This window comes from Podarcis erhardii (genome assembly GCF_964252035.2).
Source record: "Podarcis erhardii genome assembly, chromosome: 3".
NCBI lineage: Eukaryota > Metazoa > Chordata > Lepidosauria > Squamata > Lacertidae > Podarcis > Podarcis erhardii.
The window spans coordinates 79,491,175-79,511,252 of record NC_138507.1 but is presented as its reverse complement, the minus strand read 5'-3'; the positions used below and the strand labels follow the sequence as shown (position 1 = coordinate 79,511,252).

General features: G+C 38.9%; 1 protein-coding gene across 1 annotated transcript in view; it reads right to left on the bottom strand.

Annotated features, from left to right (window-relative positions):
• Window positions 1-20,078, bottom strand: part of FMN2 (formin 2) — a 158,069-nt gene that overhangs the window by 19,774 nt on the left and 118,217 nt on the right. Inside the window, exons 13-15 of the mRNA XM_081856331.1 lie at window positions 18,195-18,315; window positions 9,000-9,092; window positions 2,527-2,578 (exon numbers count right to left, since the gene is read on the bottom strand). Coding sequence (XP_081712457.1) covers window positions 2,527-2,578; window positions 9,000-9,092; window positions 18,195-18,315 — 266 coding nt within the window. The remainder of the gene's footprint in view (window positions 1-2,526; window positions 2,579-8,999; window positions 9,093-18,194; window positions 18,316-20,078) is intronic.

The following is a 20,078-nucleotide window of genomic DNA, read 5'->3' as shown; positions in this document are numbered from 1 at the left end:
TCTCAAGTAGTTAGCTGTGAGGGTTGAAACTAGAAAGTGCCAGGTCTTTTTCTATTGCACTTTATCAATATTGTTCAGGGGGTGATGTAATTGTTTGGGGTTTGGTGAAGACATTCCGTATCACTTCAGCTTTAATACCAGTCTGGAGCCTTCCTTGTCTGCCTGTGTAAGCTAGATAAACACAGACCTGTGTGCTTTCTTCTAATCTCAGGATACTTACTCAGAGATCTTAGAATATGCTCTTATTTGTGAGCTAAACATTTCACTTTTCTTTTTGCCCGTTTGCCAGAAATCCATTTCTTGAATAAACACTTCACACATTGACACTCTTAAAGCTGCTAAATATGATAAATAAATAAAAAAGTATACAACCTTTCAGAAACGGTTAAACATCTCACTTCTGACAAATGAACAGCCAGACACTTTATGGAATCTCTGGGTCAGACATACCATTTTCTTTGTCTTCATTATGTGTGAAAGATTAACTTTCCATTTCAGCTCATCTACTAAACAACTGAACTTTTCTAAAATACACTTGGAGCATTGTTCTCAAAACGTAAGTAATTTTAGGAATTCTGCAAAGCTTTACTATTTCATAACTTATTTTTACTTGGCGTTTTACAATGTCACAGAGAGACATTTTTTTTTTTTACCATTTTCCCGCCATATCAAATAATGAACCAGTATTTCTGTGCAACTCCATTACATGTAATCATGAGATAGACACTGTGTTGCACATAGTCACTTCAAAAAGAAAAAAAATCCAACCACATTAATCACATTAATCACCCTCCATCTAATCCATCACTGCAACTAGCACATCTATTCATCCAATGCACCCATGATTATTTTACCCATGATTAGCAGAATGTAACTAATCTCTTATTTATCTAAGCTTTCCTCTCACCCTCTATCCAAAAAAGTATGTTTGAAGCATTTTGTGTGGTGAATTCTAAAGAAACTTTCATATACTAATGCATGATCTGCAGAAGGAAGAACCAATTTTACTGTTGCAATACAGGCAAATGTTTTATATACATACAGTACATCAAGGCACAGCACAGAGTTTTCCTCCTGCCTAGTGTCCCCTTGTCTCTAATATTAAACATGAAATATTTGAGAATGTTTATCTGTACAAGGCAGGCTCATAATCCTTAGGCAAGTAGTAAGCACATGTCATAATGTACACACATTTTGCTCCATAACCCCTGATGGAGTCTTGGCCGTAAATACTTATGTCCTTTAGGCTGCCAAGGCATTCTGTGGCAGTTTTTAATATCTGGAACAGTCATCAGTGGTATAGTTTTGTGAAATAAAATGCAAAGAAGAGGTGATCAAATAGGAAACAGCTGAGCAGAGTCCTCGGTACATCTATTGTGGTTTTGAGGGTTATGTAACTAATAATTTTATCATGTTTGTCCATCATTTATTGTGTTTATCTATGCTTTAAGTTACAACTAGGTACCTATGCAGAACTTCATCCCACCTCTTCATGAGAATCTGATTTATTAAAAATAGTTCTAGTTTTCTGTTACTACAATCTTCCTTTCCCTTCTCAACAGAAATGTAACAATAGTTAGTGAAGGAAATGAGCCCACCCCCTTATGTTTTTGAACAGTGAATGTCTTCCAACAGACCACAGATAATGCAAAAATGAAGTACACATCAGGTGTTACACTGGCAATGAACATGAACTGCTTTTCTGGAATCTGACAACTATTGCTAGAATCAGTTTAAAGCATTGAACTTAATGTGACATTCTTAATTATCATGCAGATTTCTAAATGGAATCCTGTACTAGCATTCTCAATTATTCTTTAAAACATGTCCCACTGTATTTCCTAGTATAATACAAGCAACTTTTCAAAAGTGTAATTTTTAAACAATCTGGCAGTTCCATGAGTAATTTCCATAAGATTTGGAAGCGTGAATTTTCAGAAAAAATATTTTCCATTGCTATTAAAGAAACTCTTAAAGCCACAATGTTGAGAAAATTGCAGAAAGGAGGGAGAAAAAAGAAACCAGATTTTGTGCAAGAAGACTGAAGAGTCTTCAAAGACACAAACCCCATTAATGCTAACATCAATAATGAATTACGCAGTGTATCTGCTTTAATGTGCCTAATTAACTTTGCAATGAAGCCACATTTAATTATCCACATTATTAATACTTTTATAGGAACTTCCCGCCCCCCTACTTTCCTTTGTATATAGTGGGTAGCTCAAAAGTACAGAATAAAAGTATTGTGCATCTGTTATTAGTCTGAGGAAGATGACCCACTTTTTTATGCAAAGCCCTGATTGGATTATTGTTTTAATCCTCTTGGAAGTGTTGTGTTAATTTTAGGAAGAGTATGAACCTTCTAGCTTTACCAGCATATTATATGAGAGCATTGTATACCAAGCAATGCCCTATAAATTCTATTGGCAGAATCACAATTTGTCCTTTAAGACTTTGTTCCTTTTACTACCTAAAAAATAGAAGCTTATTAGAATGTTAGTGGAATATGAAGCTTGGTCTGCTCACCTTTTATGTGTCTCTTCCAGGGATTTCTCTTCCATTTCATGGTCAATTTTAGCTGAACAACAGATAGAGAACAATATTATAGATAAAGTGTAATGCTTTTATTTAAGCATTAATTTTCTTAAGCAGCAAAATCCTCCTTTTACACACTTCTGAAAGGAAAAGCTCTGTATCACTGTGTGAGCACTAAACTTGTGCACTTGGCCTTGGTGTGAAAGAAAATACACCAAAATCACTTCCAGAAGCAGTTTTCGATACATGAAAAGTTATAGGTACCAAAAACAGTAGGTGAACACCTTGACTGAAGAATCAGGTTATGCAAATCAGCAAAGTAGATGTGAAGCACATTCACAAGTTAATGACCTAGCAATATATTTACATACTCACTTTGTTTCTCATTCCACCATCAACCCATATATATATATATGTTATATGGCAAGTTTGCACCAGTATGCTGCTTCAAAAAGAAAATGCCTGTATAAAACGATAGTGCTAAGACTAAATGGCCCATATCAAAATGTCATGTATACATCATTGCCATTATCACTACAGTATTAGTATCTACAGTCACCAGAAAACTGAATTGGCACTGCCACAAAAATCCCTCACAAGTGGAATTTTGGTCAAATATTGACATTTGAAAATTCCCTAACAATTTTAGCTGTATTGTGAAACAAGGATGCTTAGTATTGTTATCATGCTTTATGATAATTAAGGAACATTCTGTTTTCTTGTGGTTGTTTATTCTCCCAAAACTGGATCCTTCCACATCAAATATTTTATAATACTATCCATGATCAGTCCAAAATCTCTGAGTAATATGAACTTTACCAAATCTGCATGCAGAAGAACAATTTACTGGGTGACATCCAATGATGGCCATCTACCAGCAGAATGGACTTCCACTGGCACAATGTAATTTTTCTTTACTTTTTTGTTCCCTGCAATTCTCAGAGCAGACTTGGGAGAGCAAGGGGGTAAAGAAAAAGTGAAAGTCTTAGGCAGTCCCAATCCTCTAGCAAAACTGTAAAAAAATCCATGTGTGGAACAAAATGTTGTAAATAAAGATGGATTCATCCAATCCTGATGGGAGCCTCCAAATTCCAAAGGAAAACTTGGTTGCAGATAGGGCAAACTTTATGCAAATTGTTCCAAGGAATTGAAACAACACAAAAACTAAGTGTATCACACTCCTTGACAGAATATGTATATCCAGATACAAGCCACAGTTATGAGGCAGTGCAACCATTGTACATGCCTTCTGAACTTCATGTAACTTGAATGTTTACATCACATGTTTAACCTCAACCTTTTTAAAACATGGTTTTTCTAGACATGGTTTGGACTATTTAAAAAGCCCTATGTCCCAGTTTCTGAATTTCATCATTAGATAGAGCTCTTGGAAAAATCTTTAAAGGAATTTAACAGCTGACCCTAACTACCTTAAAAATCTGCAGTGGGTGTTGCCAGATAAAAAGAGACCAGACCACCTATCGTGCTAAGACTTTTGACCAAAGAAAGAAATAAAGGGTGGTGGACACGCCAGCTTCATCAACCCACTGAAATGATGGCCAAATCTAAGATCAACCTAGATATTTCATTCTAAGCCTGCAACTTTAAATTAAAACGAACTGTGATTGAAGTTAAGTAGATTTCAGTTGGGAAAATCATTGCATAACTCTATCTGAAGCACAGTTTTAACATTTTATTTTAAGTATTCCTCAAATACAAATGCTAAAGCTTACCACAAAAATGCGGTGCTTGTCTCCAAGAAACTTGCACTGCTAAAAGTCTAGCGCTGCTTAGTGATTAACTAATGTAGAACGGTGGGTTAGAAAATGTATCTGCACTGTAAACAAAGTCATATGGGAGCATCGCTAGCTCATTTCCAAGATCACTCTGTTCTGACCAGATTATTTGAACTGGTGACAAGGTTTTACCACCATGACTATTTAGGTGGTTTATACAATCTTACACATCCAGTTTGTAACCATAAAAAAGGAGACAGATGTTGCCCAATTTATTTTCAGAAAGTACTAATGGATTACACCATTAAAATGTGATCCAAAGCAGAACAAGCTTATCGACTACATTTCTGTAGTAGAAAAGGAGTTTCATCACAATGCATTTTGTTAGAGGAAGATGGATAATTTTAGATTTTTGCAAAAGTAGGCTTCCTTGTGAAGACGGTAAGACACAATGAGACTACCAACTGACGCTTCTCCAGTACCATAAGCAGGATGGAAACATGTATGTGAGGCATGCAGTGCAGGTAAAAATGGGAAGTAGAGAACATAGGCAGACTTTTGTTTAAGTATGTGTGTGGATCAATTATTTAAAAGAAAATAGCAAAAGCTATAATAATAATAATAATAATAATAATAATAATAATAATAATAATAATAATACCCTGCCCATCTGACTGTATGTATAAAGGGATAGAGGGCTGGTGCATAAAACTGCTCACTTGTGGTGAATAAGGGAGTCATTACACATTGCTGCAATTTCGCCTGTCCCACATTGTCTTCTATTCTCTTCCATTTAGCAACTGATGGCTGGAGAAAAGCTTCAAGTTAGGGGTAAACAGAGCTATTTTGTACCGCATAAAGTAAATGGGATTATTGTTACAGACAAGGAAGAATTAAAGCCAGCATAGCTTGCTAAAACACTGAAGGTCAGACAAGGAGTTAGATGCCAAGATCTGGAAGCTGGCAGGCAAGAGCTAATGCTGAGACTGCTAGAAGACAAAGCAAGTTTATAAGCATTTGATTCTTAAGGTGAGAAAGCACCAGAGTTGCTGCCCCAAAGTGGTTTCATACCAACCAATGCTTAAAGTGCAGCAAGCTGCAGGGGGGGGGGATACTTGGCTCCGTTCTTGTCCTTGTGCTGCAGAGACTTCTTAAAAGATCAAGATCAAGCATTAATCTGAATACTTCAGCATCCCTGTGACACCTCTGATGGATCTTCCTTGTGCTTTGTATCTATTCATTCTGATGAGGGAGGTTATATGTCCTTAATTTCAAAAGATTTCAGGTTTCTGAGGAAAGTGCCTGAGGTTGGACACCATTCTGGAAATCTTCTGCTAGTTACACATTTGGAATCTGTGAAGCTCTTGAGATATTTGCTTTCTCTGTGACATCAGATGGGTCCTGGCTACCAAATGACTCATTTTTCATGAAGATGAGGCCATCAAAAGTAAAAGGAAAGAAATGACTGCCCCAAACAGACACCCTTTTAGAGTTGCAGGGCTTTGTTTTGTTGGTTATTTATTTATCATTCTGGAAATAATTCTGCTACAGCAATTGAACTGGGACTCAAAAGCCATCTCAAAATTGTGCCTCGATGCCACTTCTTTTGCCATTGTCCTCAGCTGCAATCTTGACCCAATGATTACTGAATGCTATTACTGTTTCAAGCCACTGTCTAGCCTGAAGCTTTCTCAGTAATTTAAGCTATTTCTGCTGAATCAGACCCAAAAGTCTCCTAGGGAATATCACAATTTCTCAGTGTAATTGAATATAAAATTGCATTTGAATAATAATCTCTCATTTTTAACTGCTGGTCTAAACTCTGAATCATTTTGTATGTGTTCATTGGTACCCCTTTCCCCACCTTTTCTCATTTAGAATGTTAAAGAAGCAATTGCCTAATTTGCTATGACTTTCCTTATGATTCACCTCCACATGTCGCCAGTTTTCTCTATCTGCCCAAATTAGTGCCTTTACCATGAGTCATTGCAACCACAACACAATAGATTTGAGAACGTAAATATGCTGTTGAACTGAAAGCCAAAGAATGTAGGCAGTATATAAATATCCTATAGAAAATTCCTATGCTGTTTGGAAATGTTTGGAAATTCCATTTTCCTTTCCCCAGAAAACACTCTATATAAACAGAGTGTTTATATTACCCTCATTTTTCCTAAATGGTCTTTGTGTGTGCAGTCTACCTGAAACAACTCATCGATTATGCCTACGTAATACACAACAAAAGCCCTTAGAAAAAAATATTGAGATCAAAAGCCTGTCAAATACTACGCAGGAAAGCAAAATCCTGTATGAACTCTTTCAAGCCTGATTTCAGTCCAGCCAGATAAAAAACAAAGGATTTCATATTACAAACTATATAACATTACTTTATTTTTGGAACTTAATCAAAAGGTTTTCTTCTCCATCTCTGTATTAGACTTTGTTCAAGAATTCAAAAGAAACACAAGGGTGCTCAACCTCATGCTTTTCTTGTAAGGTAAATGCAGGGGGAAGGGCAGTTGAAGGCAAAAACCGGTAGGTAGGAAGGTGATATATAACCTTTCCTGGTAGTCAACTCACCTCTCACATGTCACTTAGTGGTTTTTTGTTTAGTTTTTGAAAAAAGCATAGTTCTGCCACAACCAGGCTATCAAGTAATCCCTGCTGGGAAAAACAACTAAGAAGGCATTTGCCTGGGAGAATCAGAGAGCACAAGTTGTATTAAGCAACTTGAGGATGTGGACAAACTGCTTGGAGGGATGATTCCTACCACTGATACTTGTCCTTTCTGCAAAGCTGAGCTGGGTATGTGGGCCTCATAGGTTGTGAATGCCTCGTTGAGGGATGGAGTCATCCCTGCTGCACTTAAAGAGGTAGTAGTGAGACAACTCCAGATGATGTTGAATGATTATGATTATTTGAATCCTTTCCAGTCTGGAGTCAGGTTCAGTTTAGAGAAAGAAAGAGCCTTGGACATCTTGAAGGATGACTTCTGCTGGGGAATGGATGCTGGGAGTGGGGGGAGTGTAACCATATTGTTCTCAGCAGATTTCAATATCACTGTTCATAGTACCCTTCTGAGGACTCGTCTGGGTTGAGACTGGGAGGCACAGTGCTAAGATGATTCTAGTCCTTATAGAAAACCATTATCAATTTCAATTTCAGTGGATTTCTTCTCCACTCCTTGGCCACTGGTGCCTCAGGGTCCTATTCTGCCCGCTACCCTATTCTTTACATGAAACCACTGGGAGAAGTCATGGGGCAGTTTGGCTCTTCCTCATTTTTCCACCTGCTCATCTCAGAAGACTGCTGACTTGGTGACAGGAGGGGTTACCAGGTTGGATAAAGGTGAACAACTGAAACTTCATCTGGATAAGATAGATGTGCTGTCAGCTGGGAAATTGTCCACTCTCAAGGGAGGTGTTCAACCAAGACTCAGATGGGCTTGCACTTCCTCTGAAGAGCCAGCTTCACAGCTTGGGTGTAATCTTGAACTTGGCAGTAACTGGGGCAGCTCAGGTTGGCCCAGGAATGACGTTTAACAGCTTTGTCTAATACCCTACCTGTGACTGGGCTACCCTACCCCCATATGGTTTTTAACTTTATTCCTTAATCAACTTTCTAGTTTTTTTTTCTTTTTTTTTCTTTTTTTGGTGATCAGAGAGCTCTTCAAAGCTGCCATCAGATTAATTTGGAGATTATATGACTCCTTATGGAAAGAACTCAGTTTTTTTCTCCAGAGCTTGGAAAAAGTCTCTCAAGTAGTAGGAGCAGCAGCTAGGAACCTTCTCCAACTCACATTTTAATGTGAGCCAGAAAAGAATTCAGGGGCTTTAAAATCCTGCCACTCATTTGAGGCAGGCTGTTACAACCCTCCCGGAGTCATCTTTGGCAATCACTCATAGCCGTGTAAGATCGTCTTCCATGAACACGGTCTTAACAGTGAGTCTGTAAGTGACTGTGGAGGCTTCAGAGACAGCGATGATAGCTCTTGTTTCTTAGCTGATGGTACACTACTACTGAAGACACCCAACAGCATTTCTTTCAAAGTATTTCACATCAATCCCAAAGTACAAAGTTCTAACCTTTAGAAATAATAATAATTAGAAAGTTCCAAATGGAAAGGAAAATTATAATAACTATCATATTCGTTCCTATAGAAATATCAGTCTGAGTTCTCCAGCAATTGGCTTGGAAACCTGAAAAAGCTAAAATGGAGGTGAGAAATAAGCCATGGATTATGAAGTACACTTTTGTGGCATTTTCTGTGAACGTGACCCAAACATTTTACAGAATTCCTTAGATTTTGTTTTCAAAACATGTGGCCTTTCAAAGACAATTTGCAAGTGAAATAAACCAGAAAACTGAACACATCATATTTTTAATACTTTGAAAAGTATCACCATGTATTTGGAGACAAGTCAAAGCACAGCTTCAGCTTCCAGCTTTATGAAATTGTCAAGAAACAAATGTTAGGAAATTGTTTCCTACACAGAATATGAACTCATCAGAAATATATATTTAAAAGTCAAAAACTGCCTCTACTATCATTTAGAAATGGAACACAGAACAGGTAGAGGTGTTCTGAAATGCAATGCCAATTGATTGAGCTAATCTACACATATCTGTGGTTTCAAAATAGACTCTTTATTCACCATGTCGAAACATTGTTTCCATAACCTTCTTTTGATAAATCTTGGAAAGGTTCAATGGCACCTCATTATTTACCTTGACTAATGAATTTCTCCATGCTGTCTTTAAAAGGCTGGATGTGTTCTTCTAATGAAAACTGGCAAACTTTGCCCGCTTCTGTCTCACATCCTGAAAATTGAAGTAACACACTGCATTAGAATGAGATTCATTACAAACAGACTTAAGCCCCAGTATTGGCACTTACATCTGATCCCATGAACTGTTGGCTCCAGCAAGCTTTTATGACTGTTACGCAATCACATGCAAATTCAACTGAAATAGTGTCAGACCCGTTTTGGTTTGGCACAGTCAATGCCACTTTACTATGAATAGGAACACTCAGGAACATGGCATGGATGGAGAGAGAGACAGAGCTATGCCACGCTGATTCACCTACATGTCAAAATAAGCCATTGTAATTTTCACCAATCCTCCTGCCTCCATTCTACATTCCATACTGTTTCAGCACTGAAACAGAATGGAATGTAGAATGGAGGTCTAAAGCATGAGGACTGGTGAAAATTAGATGCCTTTACTTGTGTGTGTGAAAGTGCTTTCCACTAGTTTACCACGACCACTGGATGCAACCCAATGACCATAGTCTATTCAGATTCCTGGGGCCTAGGTTTGGTATCTGTGGACAAGACTGTAAGAAATGTGAATAATTGTACTTTTTTTTTTTTAAAAAAAAAAAGTTTAACCAACATTTACTGCCTGGTAGGAAACTTAAAAACAAAACTTACATCTGTCTCAGAGAGGTAGTCTCATAAAATATATACACATATGCAAAGTAAACCATATTTCTAAACTTTGTGGAATTGACTACTCAGCTACAGTAATTTACCAAGGCTCAGATCACACACACTTGTAAACATGCTTAACTATACTACCATGTGAATTCTATTGACCTCAATGAAACCATTCATGCTTACAAAGTTAAAAATATACTTAAGTGTTCATAGGCTCAGTGCCTAAACAAATGCAATGCTAGGTCAATTTCACAGCAAGTGCAAGAGCTGCAGTGCAATATAAACTTCATTTGATAGACTATGTGGTCTCTGACTTTTGTTGTGTCTTCAGGCAAAACCAAAATGCTTTATGTGCTTATTTTTTGTGGCAGCTATGGCATAGTCATGATAAAGGATACTCTATATCTTCTCCAAATGACTGAGAGCTGGAATAACTACTCTTTAAGGAAAGCTTACAACATTTAGGGATTTTTAATTTAGAAGAAAAAGATGAGTGTGTAGGGTGTGTGATAGAAGTGTATAAGATTTGACAAATTCATGATTAGTAAGGCTATCAATAGCTGGTAGTTATGATAGCCCATGCACTATCAGAACAGTATGCTTCTAAACAGCAGTTGCCTGCAGTCATGAGCAGGGAAATATTCCTTAGTTCATTTCCTCCTTGTGGGCTTCCTACAGTTGTCTGTTGTCAGAACAGAATGCTGGTCTAGAGGGCATTGGTCTTACCCAGAAGGCTATTCTTATATTCCTAATGAAAATTAGTTTTCATCCTCTTCAAAATGCTCAAGAAGGCCTTGCAGATCCCAGAAAAGAATCTTGCAAATATATTCCAAATGTTTCAAGAAGCTAACATATATGTTTTGGTTATTCTCAGCTGGTGGCTCCTAGCAAATAATCACATTTCATGACTGCTTTGAAGTTTAGGTCATCTGCAGCTTATCCTTACCTCAAACCTGTATCCTCCCCTACAGCAAACCAGTGTGAATAGCTGCCACCAGCAGGGAAAACAAAACCCAGGCAGCCTTCTATCCACTACCACCCCAGACACAATTCTTTATGTGTAAGAAGTAATAAGCACATATTTATCATAAGGTTAAGTGGGTTACTAGCTTGCTTAGAGAGTGACCAGACTTTTAATTTAAACCACAATCTCTGGTTCATATATAACATGAGAAAGGATGGGGAACTACGAGTCAGAGGTTTGCTCAGGCTCAATTCTGCTAAACCATGGTTTAGCATTGCCTGTGAACTGAGCCTATGTTTCACTATCGGGTTTCAGAAAACAATGCTCTACTACAATTTATGGAAGAAGGCAATCAGATGCAGTGTTACATTCATTTTATTTTAATTAACAAAATTATAGACCACATTAAAAAAATAAGTTATTTGCACAAGACTGAAATATTTATAAGAAAACGCCAATAAAAGCAACAGTCTTTAAAAACACTTAACCATAATAAAATGATCAGCATATAGATATAATCTGTATTGTTTCTAGCCAATGCACACAGCAATGAATGATGGTTAAGCAACATTCCATGATACCTGGACCACTGTCAGCACAGGAAGAATATCAGCTAATTTGCCAAGATGTTGATACTTTAAATGCAGTATTGGATTCTGTGAAAATCCACATTCATCCAGTGAGAAAAAAACTGTGCAAGGTATTAATTTGCCTCCAGTCTTAAACCCACTTACTAGGGAGTAAGATCCACTGAATTTATGGAGGCTTATTTCAAAAGAAATATGCATACAATTGTACTATTTGTGAATCAGTCAAAAGACAAGAGCTGAACAAACATATGATCAAGGTAAATTTCTGATTTGATATTCATGGCATACAGTCTTATTTCAGCTTAATTTTGTAGGTTGAGGGGTGCATGCCATAATTCATAATCTGTCAGATTATGCATCTGGGTATAAGTCTACAAATATACATCCAAATTTGCTCACATTTGAAGAATCTGCCCTTTCGGTTAGACAGTGAGAAAAATGGCGAGCACTTCTTATTTGGGTACTTTGAAAAGTTTTCCCAAATTTATTTTCAGAAATATATTGGGGATATAGATCTTACATATTCCTGGAAAGAGAAACGCCATCTGATCTGAGTACTGCAGAGTCATATAGAAATGCTTGAAGTCGGTAACTTTAAAGGGAGTTCAGATTTAATGCAGGGAAACGAAGCCAGGTTTATCTGAATTGCACACTTTTCCATGAGAAGAGAAAGACCTCTCAATTTTCTTTTATTTATTTTTTTGGTATTGTTAGGACTTATGCTAAGGACTGTTGAAGCTTCAAAAGCCTCTACAGACAGCTCCTTGTTTGGAGTTTTAAGGACAGTAAAACATGACTCACAGATTGACTGAAATCCTGGCTTTATTTTACATATGGTTTAGGTTTAGGAGTCTGCATGCAGTGATGTTTCAGTCAATTAACCCTTTCAGCAATGTTTGCACAGGCTACTGAAGTATGTGGGTGCAGCACTAATGATTAGCTTGCCACAGCAATGTTTTACGTGGAAATCCTAAGAAATCCTAAGAATCCTAATGAAAACCACTGTTGAGTTGAGTAGTCCTATTACCTTGAAATGAATTATGTCAATATTAGCAGTGTATGTGGGTTGTAGTTCATTAGCGTTCAGGACCATAGCCTTAAAGTACTCTTACATGCCTGCAGCCCATGTCAAAGTGACATGGACTCAGCACGACACGAAAAGCAGCAGCAGGAGGGCTCCTGACAAGAAGTCTGCATCAACCTCTATAGGAACTACTGACCTGGGTCCGCTCTGGGTGAGCCAGAATGCAACTGGTCAGATCTAGGAAGATTGTTTTGTATTTCTGAGGTCTGAAGTTTATCTGACACACCACCTCTCAGCTATAAAAATGACTTTCCCTCCTTAAAACACACACAAAAATCAGTTATTACAGGACTGAAGTCATTTCTAGAAGAAGAATGGAAAACACTTAGAAAAACGGTGAAAAGTACATAGCATAATGCAAAAGTGATATGTCTATGGAGGTTATACCAAAATTGTAAACCACTACAAAATGGGTACAGAAACATAAGCATGTTTAAGTGTCTGACTGTGTCAGGATTACCCTTACTGTCTTTTAATTGATTCTAGTGCACAGATTTCTGCATGAACAGGAAGGGGGCAGATGGAGACGTAGAGAAGGAAAGCCATTCCTTTATAGAAGAGTCTTTGCTTACATTTCAATCCATCATCTTTAATGCACAACTGGTGAACTTAATTTTTCATTGTAAACTGCATCTGAATGTATACTGGACCAATTCACACAATCAGTGTGATGTGTTTGCAGTAATGTCACCCAAAGTCTTCTTTTTACTAAGCAGGATCCACACCCCTGTGAACTTGTTAAGACAGCAAATCCATGTTTCTGGAAAGAGGATGATATCCCTCTGTAGCCTATTCCACCTCCATGCACACCCAGTAGCCTATTCCACCTCCATGCATGAACACCCAGTAGCTGAAAATGTTACGCCCCTGTTGCAGATGGGGTTTCAACTGTTGAACTGTGGCAGTGCTGAGCTGCAATTATGTCATACATTAATATATCCAAATGACTAGTCATAATTTAGTCCAAGGATCAGCAACATTTTTGGGTCTGTGTGGGCACAACAGCAAACTAGAGAACCTATTGTGAGCAACACACACACCCCACAACCTATTGGCTATAATAAAATGTTTCTTTCAAGCCTACTTTGAGTGGGTGTGGGACAGGAGACATGTGAGCACCAGGTAAGCACCTGTTGGTGCATATGAGCCCCCAGACACCACATTGGAAATCCCTGATCTAGTTTTATCTATGCTCATTGATTATGCTCCTAATCAATTTTGGAGCCTTTAAAAAAAAGAAGAAAAAAGAAATAGTTTGCAATGGAACATCTTCCAATGTGCCTAAATATACTTTTTTCAATGACAGAATCAAACTTCAGATAAGATTGAAAGTAGTGGAACTGCAGCCAAAAGTACTGGGACTTGAATATATACTCATTTCAGCAATATTTTCAACAAACGCTAAGATGCGAGGGGTGGGGAACCCTGCAGGAGTTGACACAAAGTCCTAAACTTAAAATTCTCCTGTATCATTCCAATGCAGTAGCAGCCTTTCTCTTTAACAAAGCAAGTTGATTTAAGTATTGTAGCAAGTGCTAAAATTTCAAGTGTGGAATGACAGAGTTACTGGAAGTTATTACTCGACATGACTGCATCTAGGAGGTCTGCTGACAGCCCGGAGAGATCAAAAGCAGATCAGGTTGCTTAACAAACTATATGTCACTGAACTGAGAAAGGCTAAACTGAGAATCCTGGAGAGCTGTGAAATTGGGAAGCAATTGATGGAGCCGAACCAGTAGATATATTAATAAAATCCCAAGCTGTCTCGGGTCCTTTGTTTATTAGAGTGTCTGGTACATAACAGATTAATGTCCAGCCACATAATGCTTTAAAACAAGGGCAGAAGAAATTGGGGGCAGCAGAACAGAAGGATTAGTGAAATGTTACATAGTTATGAAAACTGGACATGAAATTCGTGCTCTAAAATAGAAGAAATACCCCAATATGCTCTTTTGAATGTCTAAAATTGCATCTTCTTTACATAATACCTCTGAAGTTCCCCCTCATGCCAGTATTAGTAATCTCCAGTGCACAGTACTGCTCTTAAAACAAACAGGGAAAATAAAAAGAAGGAACCTGTGCAATCATCCTGAAAACATATATAAAAACAATCTATTCCCACAAAATTTTCCCTTTTAAGCACATGTGCACCCAAGCTTATCATTCTGATTACACACCATAAAGAAAACATTTTACATTATTATAAAAATAGTTTTAAGTTAGCATGATTTCCCACAGATTGCTAATACGCTGAGACAGTCAGATGTAGCCACACAAGCTAGCTGTTGCTCCATTTTTATGTAGCACAACTTTCAAAATATAGGTAGGAATTTCAGAGGAAATAGCAATCACATGGCATGATTAGATTTGGAAGGGCAGAAACAAATGCACGTTACACCCAGCAATTATTGGGAAATAAGCGGTGCAGGTATACCACTTTGGAAATTATTTTGTGCACCAACTTTGCTCATTAATATAGTCATTCTTATTTTCTCAGTTGTAGCGAGAGAAGTACAAACCAACAGTTTTATACTTAAGTCTCAATGAAAAGTCTGATTTAGAATCTGAGCAGATAGATGACTCTCAGACTGGTTCAGTGCTAGCTCTTCCATGGACCCTATGAACTTGTCCCTATCTTATTTTTGGTCTTGTCGTTGTCCTCCCTTTGCGAGCGTTACCAAACAAGTTAAGCTTTCTACTACTAAATGCGGGATACAAGACACAGAAGTGGTATGGTCCTCCTTGCTCATGACTCAGTTGAAGAAATTTCCTGTCGGTCTCAGCATGGATTTGCCCACAAATCAGGAACTAAAAGGTGCTGGATAAGTGTCTGGAGCTAGGATAAAGCTTATGGCTTACATCTTAACCCAACTTCCACTGTCAGGATCATCAGGCGGGCAGGGTTTCCATTCACAGGATGTACAAATGAACATAAGAGGAGCCCTTCTGGATCAAGCCAAAGGCCCATCTAGCCAAGCATTTAATTATCTAAAGGCCTGGGAGAAGAGGAATGCTTTGCCTGGTGCCTAAAGATGCGTAACGTAGGTGCTAGGTGAGCCTCCCTGGGGAAAGCAGGTTGTCAAGATGTTCTCACAATGGCCAGCCAGATGCCTATGGGAAGCCTGCAAGCAGGACTGGAGTGCTACAGTACTCTCCTCAATTGTCATTCCCAGCAACTAGTATTCAGATGCATAGTGCCTCTGACTACAAGCAGAAGGGAATTGTGGGGTTTTACTGATCTATCCTTCCCCCTCTGCCCCTTGAAAATCTGTTCCAGAAGGTTGGATGAATTTCTGGAGCAGAATGAGAGGCATGTAGGTAGCTGCAGGGAAAGGGGAGATGGGCAAAAAATGCTGCTTCACCCATGAACTTGAGCAGGAGCCCCTGCTCGATCCCAGTTCCCTTCATGAATGGAAGGATTCTTCCATTTGTGTAGGGCTAGGTCGGATCCAGGCCTCTGGATGTAAGTTTTACTAGCTCAGGGGAGACAACGTGTGACAAGGCCTTCTCCATGGCAGTGCCCCATCTATGGAACACCTTCCCCAAGAAGATGCCTCTGCCCCTCATACTGATGACGTTTAGACACAAACTGAAGACATATTTGTTTAGTCAGACTTTTCAGATATGAATCTCAACCAAAATTTCAGCAGCTGGCATTGTTTTTGTATTTTTTTGTTTCTTCCTTTTAGAGATGTATTTTTAGATGTTTTTAATTATTGCTTGATTATTCTTCTGTGTTGTTCACTGTCCTATGCTGTCACAGGAGGAAGGGCCATAAAGAAAGAAAACTGATGGCAAGGAGCATATATGACAATATGCATGAGGAAATAAGAGTATGCTTGAGCGTCTATGTACATGCAAGGAATCTGTGTTTGTGCAAGTAAGAAAGAGATATATGGTGGGGAATGGGGAGTAAGAGTACATATCTGTTTAGTTTAATAGTTATTTGGAACCCTCCCCCCCCCACAAAAAGAGTATTCAGCTATTAAGATGAGCATCCAATGGTTTATAAAACTTGCAAAAGCCATCGATAAATTCAGCTAAAGCCATTAAAAGGATTCTTTTCGTCAAGTCAAATTGCACTAGCTTTAATGCCATGCTAAATTTGCTGCTTTGAAAACCTCAGAAAATTGTTTCCTCATGTGAGAAGAAACTCATGTCATGTTTTTCCAACTGCTTGTGACTCTTAAGAGCTTTATCTTGCAACCGTAATCACCAGTCTCCATTTAGAATGACATTGCTTGACTGTCATGTGCAGGACCAGCATTATATTAAGCCAGAAGCAACCGAGAGATACTGAACGGTTTCAGATTGGCTTGTACAACTGAGAAGCAGGGGAAATCTCCATTAATAATGGCAATCTCAGAACTTGATTATTGCAAGGTGGGGTGACTCTTGGGCCTCATCCCAAGGCTCCAGCTGATGGGAAATGCTGCGGTGAGGCTTGTTGGGGACAGACACTACTTGTGCTCCAAAGCTTGCACTGGCTGCCCACATGCTACAGGGGCAGCTTCACGACTCTTAATAGTCTTAATTTAAAAAGGTAAAGGGACCCCTGACCATTAGGTCCAGTCACAGATGACTCTGGGGTTGCGGCACTCATCTCGCTTTATTGGCCGAGGGAGCCAGCGTACAGCTTCTGGGTCATGTGGCCAGCATGACTAAGCCGCTTCTGGCAAACCAGAGCAGCGCACGGAAACGCTGTTTACCTTCCCACCAGAGCGGTACCTATTTATCTACTTGCACTTTGACGTGCTTTTGAACTGCTAGGTTGGCAGGTGAGTCTTAATTTACAAGATCCTTAATACAAGGTCCAGGATATCTGATGCCTTATAGCCCTGCTCAATCACTGTGTACTTCAGGGGAGCCTCTATTAGTGGTCCCCATGGCTCATATACTTGGCTTGAATCCACAAGGAGCTGTGCTTTCAGCATTGTGGGTCCAATTTTCTGGAATTCCCTTCCAAGTGAGGTCAGACAGCCCCCTATCCCTCCTGAACTTTCAGTGCTTACTGAACACTTAAAATAAAAATCCACCAGGATCTTTAATTGTGGGACTCTGAAGAACATTTCTCAAAGGATCCAACACCAGCTCCTGGAATTGGAAAAGCAGAACCATTTCAAAGCATTATATCCAACAGCCATCTCAGACAGATATCATGGTCATTGGTATCAAAAGCCGCTAAGAATTCCAAGAGAACAACAAAGGCAGTTTCAGTTCCAAACCGGGTCTGAAACCTGTCTGAAATATATCTACAAAATCAGATTCATCTTGTAACGACATGTTCAGCCACCAAGACAAGAATATTAGCAACTGTCTATGGTTAAATAAACATCTGTCTTGTTGAATATATGTCGTGGTTTAAGACCATCCTGCTGCTTTGGAGAGCTAGATTAACAGAACAATCCTATACATGTCAACTCATAAATTAGCTCCACTTTGTTCAGCAGAACTTATTTCCAGGACTGCAGCCTAAATAGCCCATCAAGAATACTCTGGCACTTTTAACAATTTATATATTAAGCTCTGTGTTCTTAAATATTGTGCCATGCTTTCTGTGCAAGTTATTTCAGATTTTCTACGTGATATGTCAGAAATTCCAAATGATGACTTCCCTCACAGCCCATTCACCTTCTCAAGACAAACCACATAAGTTATGTAGAATAACTGTTTTCTCTTCTGCAGAAGCTTAGTTTTGCAATCAATTGCTGATAACATTCACTTGAAGGCTTTTATTCATATCTGTGACATACATTTGGCTTTATGGGCATCATATCTTTCAAACTTTAGATACACAGAGAGAAATCTTCTAAATGTTTCTCAAAAGGGACTGCAAACACGTACCTCGCAAGTCTTTTTTAAGTTTGCGGAGATCCTTCTGAAACTCTTCAAATTTTAACTGAGTAGCTTGAAAAAGGTCCTGTGGCTCTGGAAGAGGGAAGATGCACTGCTCTTTTCCAGCATCCTGACAAAGCATAAAATAAATAATATTAAAATAATAAAATATTTGCAATTGAGGTATGAGCTCAACTTTTGACACCTACTTATTAAAGCAAATATAGTATCTAAGCAGTCAAGGTACAGGCTTGTTAATACCAGATAAATGGAATCCAACAAGCAAATGGGCAATAACACTTGGTAGCTCATTGTGTGCTTGTGGAAAAGATGAACTAGTCTCCAACTATATTTAAAAAGGTAAAAAGTAGAGTAGAGTGGCCGGAGCCTCAAGATGAGTGGGATAGCTGTATTTTTCCAGCTGTAAAGCAGATGGAGACCAGGGCATAGTTACACAAGAACAGGGACTGGAAACCTGTAGCCATCCAGATGTTGTTGGACTACAACAGCCATCATCCCTGACCATTGGGCTAACCACCTCTGAAGAGAGGAAAGAGACAGCTTTCTCATCCCTGCGTTGAAAGATGAACTGAAGCTCCCTGTGCCCATTAAGCCCAGTAGTAATATGACTTGATATTTATTTCCAGATTCATTTCTGCAAAAATGATTTACACATTTTCTCAGGGAAGGAGGCCTGAGCTAGTACCGTTGCCTTCTCAAAAATATGGATATTCCAGAGTAACATGAGATTTCAATTTCCAATTCTAATTTCAGTGTATGCAATTTTTTATGCATGATTGTGAAGTATTAGTTTTTGTTGTAGATGGCATGTACAATCTTGAATAGATTGTTTTGGCAGATGTCTCTGACGCCACTGAGGGGTAAGCTTCAATCTACCCTTCTGGTAGTTTTTCTTTTTAAAAAAACATGTTATTTTGCTTATTGTATTTTTATACTGTTGTAACCCACTCTGGGTCCTTAGGGTGAAGAGCGGGTTAGAAATCTAATCTAAAAGGCGAAAGATTTATACGATCTGAAGAGAAACCAGAGTATCCGTGACCAGAGGAAAGAGGCGGTGGAAGAGGACTGGAAAAAATTTAAAGTATATCTTAAAAACTGCTGCAAAATTGAGGACTGTTAAGATGTTAAGGGGTGAGAAACAGAGAATTACAACTTCCGGGTTAGCACGAACGGCTAATGGCGGATTCCCTCCGAGCTCCGGAGGGAATCGGCTCTACTGAAGACGGGTCTTGCCGTGCCGGCGACACGGGGACCCTCAGAAACCGCAGGCGCGGAAGCCTGCGGACTTGGTGACTCGGTGGGCACCTTAAGCGCCCTCCCTGACCCACGAAGAGCCTTTTTAAAGGCTACGGAGAGGGTACGGAGAGTGGCGTGGTGCTGAGAGTAGACCGCTACTTCAGTGGAGCGAAGCCGCAAGCCATGGCCGGAGAGCGCTGACTTTCTTCCTAAAATTTGGACTGGATAATAAAGGACCCGTGAGTAGTGGAATTTGGACTTTAAAAATTTTATCCTGTGAATTTGGCACAATCGGGGGATGTGTTAAAGGGAAGTCCGCACCCCCTCTACTTATAGACGATTTAAAGCAAGGAACGGAGAATTAAGGCGGAATGAATACGGTTTTGATGATTTTAAAGTTTTTCACAAATTTGATAGAAGATTTTGTGCTGGAGAGAAAGGGAATTTTGGAACTTTGTGTGTAATCCCCCCCAAAAACCCGGGAGTGTCCTATTTGGGTGCCGGAGGAAGAAATGAAAGGAGTTTGACAGCTGTCAAAGAAGCTGTCAAACGGGCGGACAAAGTAAAGAATTTTGTTATTTAACAACTCTTGGAATTAAAGCTGATACATTTGAACTGAGGCGATTGGAAACAAAG